This window comes from Ursus americanus, chromosome X (assembly GCF_024610735.1).
Source record: "Ursus americanus isolate L20-20 chromosome X, mUrsAme1.1.p, whole genome shotgun sequence".
In the NCBI taxonomy this organism is placed as follows: Eukaryota; Metazoa; Chordata; class Mammalia; order Carnivora; family Ursidae; genus Ursus; species Ursus americanus.
This window is the reverse complement of record NC_142164.1, coordinates 24365145-24369285: the sequence shown is the minus strand read 5'-3', so window position 1 is coordinate 24369285 and position 4141 is coordinate 24365145. Positions and strand designations below refer to the sequence as shown.

General features: G+C 50.4%; 1 protein-coding gene across 2 annotated transcripts; it reads left to right on the top strand.

Moving 5' to 3' along the window:
- The first annotated feature begins 1027 nt into the window (after positions 1-1027).
- On the top strand, positions 1028-2722 carry LOC123780092 (testis-expressed protein 13C-like). 2 transcript variants are annotated; one of them, XM_087859922.1, is made up of 3 exons: positions 1028-1648; position 1803; positions 1860-2722. In XM_087859922.1, the coding sequence occupies exons 1-3, from the start codon at positions 1028-1030 to the stop codon at positions 2720-2722; spliced, it is 1485 nt and encodes a 494-aa protein (XP_087716048.1). The 2 variants fall into 2 exon arrangements, with proteins under 2 accessions (XP_087716048.1, XP_087716049.1); XM_087859923.1 differs by lacking the exon at position 1803 and having other exon boundaries at positions 1028-1613; positions 1824-2722.
- Positions 2723-4141: the final 1419 nt, after the last annotated feature.

Here is a 4141-nt window from a genome sequence, read left to right as displayed (position 1 = left end):
AACAAACAAAAAAATTGTAACAGATTGACAAGACAAAGAGGTTTGGGTTTGGGGTTATAAATTAATGAAGACGTAATAAAGTGTTTTATTTAGCCTTTTCAGCCCTAAATTCATTCCCTATTTCTGTTGGTAAGGGTGCCTTCTACTCTTTGGGTAAGAGAGGGTATACTTCACATGGGTGATTTATTTCCTCCTTTCAGGGGCACAAAGGAGGGTTAGAGTGTCCTGCTTGTATCAGCTGTTTCTTAAGTAACTTCAACTCAAAGTAATGTGCCCGAGTGGCATATTTTGGGGTGGCAAATTCCTGCTCTTCTTCACCTGGTTCCCCCTGCTGCCCCAATGCGCAGCTTCGTTCCCTTTCCCACAGCACTAGCACAAGCACAGCCTTCACTCTTAACACTGTCCTGCCCCTTTTCTAGGTTTGATAGACCCCAGGCTTGCGCCCTATTTATCTCCCCGAACAGGGGGTCCTGCACCCCAGCCTCCACCTCAACTCTCTTCCTCCCTCCCCCAGAAGTTCTCTGACCTTCTCTGACCCACCCGTTTTTTTTGACTGGAGTGTGTGTGTTTGAAAGTCCCATCCAAGACCTTATGTGCACGAGTGACAACTATTATTATCTCCAAGGAATCTGATGTGCCCCGTCCCTGTCTGGACTCACTGTACTACCCAATGCAGCCATCCACCCGGTTCGCCTTCCAGGGGGCGCTTGGCCCAGGAGATGGGTCCCAGAACACCTTGCGGTGACGTGCGTGGCTCAGAGATCCTGTCAGTGACGCATCACGCCGTCGTCGCCTTTCACGCACCGGGGGTTGGTGTGGTGAGAGAACCCGCTTTTCTTTCTTTTCTTTTTTTCTTCTCTTTTTGAGGAAAAACTTGGGAGTGAGGGAGAAAAGAAGCCAAGGAGGAGGCCAGGACTGGGAAACGACTTTCGTAGGACTGAGTGGGGAGGTGAGGGGCGGCCATTTACTGGCGGCAGCAGGGGCGGCATCGCCTGTGAGGCGGTTGGCTAACTAGGCCGCAGCAGCCATGGCGGTTGACTTTGGGGACCACGCCAGCGGGTTCCGCCACATGGAAGTGATCAGGTTCATCAACAACGAAGTCCTCATGAACGGCGGCGGCCCAGATTTCTACGTGGCCTTCCGCTCACGGCCCTGGAATGAGGTAGAGGACCGGCTTAGAAGTGTCCTGGCCGACCCTCAGGTGCCGCGCGCCATTAAGAGAGCCTGTACGTGGAGCGCGCTGGCCTTGGGCGTGCGGGCGGGCGCCAGGCAGCAGGAGCAGCAGGCGCGCCGGGTCTATGGGCTGCAGGAGCAAGTAGAGGAGCGAGAGACCGCTGCCTGGGCCCTGGCCTCCGAGCTGCGGCGGCTGCGTGGGGAGCGCAAGGAGGTGGCTGCGCAGCTTCGATGTGCGCGGGCTGCTCTGCAGCAGGTGTTGGATGAGAGAAATGTGTTGCGTGGGCGACTGCTCCAGGCAGAGAAGCCGGCCCCGGCTGACCACCCTCCTCAGGAGGTCACGTCTGAGTCGGGAGCAGAACAGCGTGGGGCCGCTGCATGGCCAGTGGATGTAGATGAGCAGGGCAAGATGATGGCTACAGGCGCACAGGCCATGCACCGTTCGGAGGCCCAGATGGCAGCTCCAGTAGCAGCAGCAGCAGCAGCAGCAGCAGCAGCAGCAGCAGCAGCAGCTCCAGTAGCAGCAGCAGCAGCAGCAGCAGCAGCAGCAGCCCCAGCAGCCGCTCCAGTAGCAGCAGCAGCAGCCCCAGCAGAAGCTCCCGTAGCAGCAGCAGCAGCAGCAGCAGCAGCGCCAGCAGCAGCCCCAGCAGCAACAACCGCAGCAGCAGCTCCTCCAGCAGCTCCAGCAGCAGCAGCTCCAGCAGCTCTGCTTTATGTGCAGGCACCTCCAAGCTCCTGGGCCCAGGCTGTGCAACCCTCTCTGCCAGGGCAGGTGTCACATCCATTCCCATTCTCTGCATCATTCCCAATGGGATTCCCATACTCGACACCTCTACCACACTCAGTAGTAGTAGAAGCAGGCGCAGCAGCGGCAGCAGCAGCAGCAGCAGCAGTCCCACCCCAGATGCCCCAGATGCCACTTCTCGGGATCTACCCGCCTGGCACATGGGCTGCAGTAGGGGCTCAGGAGCAGATGGCACCGCTGTGTGACCAGAGGTGCTGTGACCAGGAGGAATATTCTGAGACCCTCCAGGGGGGATGTCCCTTGGGGGACAGCAGAAGCCACAGCCAAGAGGAAGGTCCTGTGTGTACCCAGGGAATAACTTCCCTGGAGGACATCGGGAGCCACAGCCAGAAAGATCTGGAGAGACCTCAGGGGACAGCACCCCTGGGAGACAGAAGCTCCAGCCAGAAGGAATGTCCAGTGATGCCCCAGGAGAAGTATCCCCTGGAGAACAGCAAGAGCCACAGCCAGGAAGATCCAGAGAGGCCCCAGGGGACATCCCCACCGGGAAGCAGCAGGAGCAGTGGTGTGAGAAAAAGCCCCAAGAAACAGCAGCCTCCGGGGCAGAAGACCAAGCAACTAAAAGGGAAAAAAGCCGTGGATTCCCAACACCAGGGGAAGCCTGCCTCAGGATGCAGTCCAAAGAATTGGGACTGCCCATGGTGTAAAGCCATGAATTTTTCATGGCGCAAGGCCTGCTATAAATGCAAGAAAGTCTGTGTGGCAGTTGAGGGTGGAGGCCTGGACCCAGGACAAACTCACTAATTTTAGAAAGGTAAGTAAGAATGGAAACACTGCAAAGAAAAACCAATTTTGTAAGACCCCCTTCTGATCAAAAAGTAACTCATTTACTTCACAGAAAATTTGAAAACCAAAATTAAAGTATAGAAAATTAAATAAAATCGTCCATTATCCTGTTACCCAATAATTACTTTTTAAAAATCATTCTGATTACACACACACACAAAAGCATATATGTATCTATGTTTTTATTTTATATATTTATTTTAACAAGGATAGACTACTTTTTGAGTATCACATGTTTTAAATGGGGGGTTTCTTCTATTTGCATTTAAGTTCACAGGTGGTGGATTCTGGATAGCTGATGCTGATTGGTTGACACCCCGGAGAGGCTGAAGTCATGAAGCCTTTTCCTTTTTCACTCTTCTGTTTTCTTATTAACCTCCCTTTCCTGAAAATGTTATGTCATTGGATAGGAACAACCATGTATTTATAGTATATAGTATATACATATAACTATGTATATAGTTATAACTTATATTGAATTTTAGGAGCACTGTTTTTTCTTGAAAATGCTATTATTCCTTTTTAAACTACTACAGCATTCATGTTTGCTTCTTGTTTTTAAGTTTTATAGGTGAGGGCCTGTTTTTGTGTCTCTGAGCCCCACAGAACTTGTTTGTTGCTGAAGAAGCTGAACCCGTCCCATTAGAAGATCTCCCAAGAGTCTAAAGAAATCACACCTTGATTCCAGCTGACCCGCACCTCACTGAGACCCCCATTGGCTGGAGCTGAGAAGAGTGAGAGGAAGTCAGGGAAGAAGAGATGCTCTGACACTCATTAGGGGGGAAAGGAGGGCAAAACAATTTTGTTAGAATATAATTTCTCTGTTGGGATTAATTTGGAAGAGTTGGGGGGGTGTTGGAGTGTTAAATTCTATTGATGATAGCAAATTTGATGGATTACATTTAATTCATTAAACAAGTAGTTATTGATTACCTAATGTATGTTAGGAGCTAGAGCAATATGTTAATATTTAATGCACACATCACAACTTTTTGGTGAGTTTGCTTAGATGATAGGAGAGAGCATACTTTGAGATCAGAGGTGACTTCTTTGCCTTTGGCCTTTGGGTAAACCCAATCGAAATAACATAGGTATTTTTGCAGTTCTGGGAACAACATCAGAGATTTTCATGAGAAGATTTACCAGACTGCTCATCTTATCGCTCCTAGGTGAAATGAATGAGCTGTCGCAAAGATTGGGAAAGTAGCATCACAAAGTACAGGCAGGACTTTTCTGAAAGTCTGATTTCTTCCTTTGAGAGGGAAAAACCATTTTCCTGGTTACCTGAAAGACTACTGGGTGACTTAAAGACAGTGCTCGAGGGAGTATTGGCTATGCACTTGAACCCTCAGTCTTGGCTACTTTCATTCCAAGACC

Coding starts and splice junctions, on each gene's coding strand:
- LOC123780092 (XM_087859923.1), top strand. CDS start 1,028: ATGGCGGTTGACTTTGGGGACCACGCCAGCGGGTTCCGCCACATGGAA. Junction 1,614..1,823: donor AGGCGCACAGGCCATGCACC/GTTCGGAGGCCC, acceptor CAGCCCCAGCAG/CAACAACCGCAGCAGCAGCT.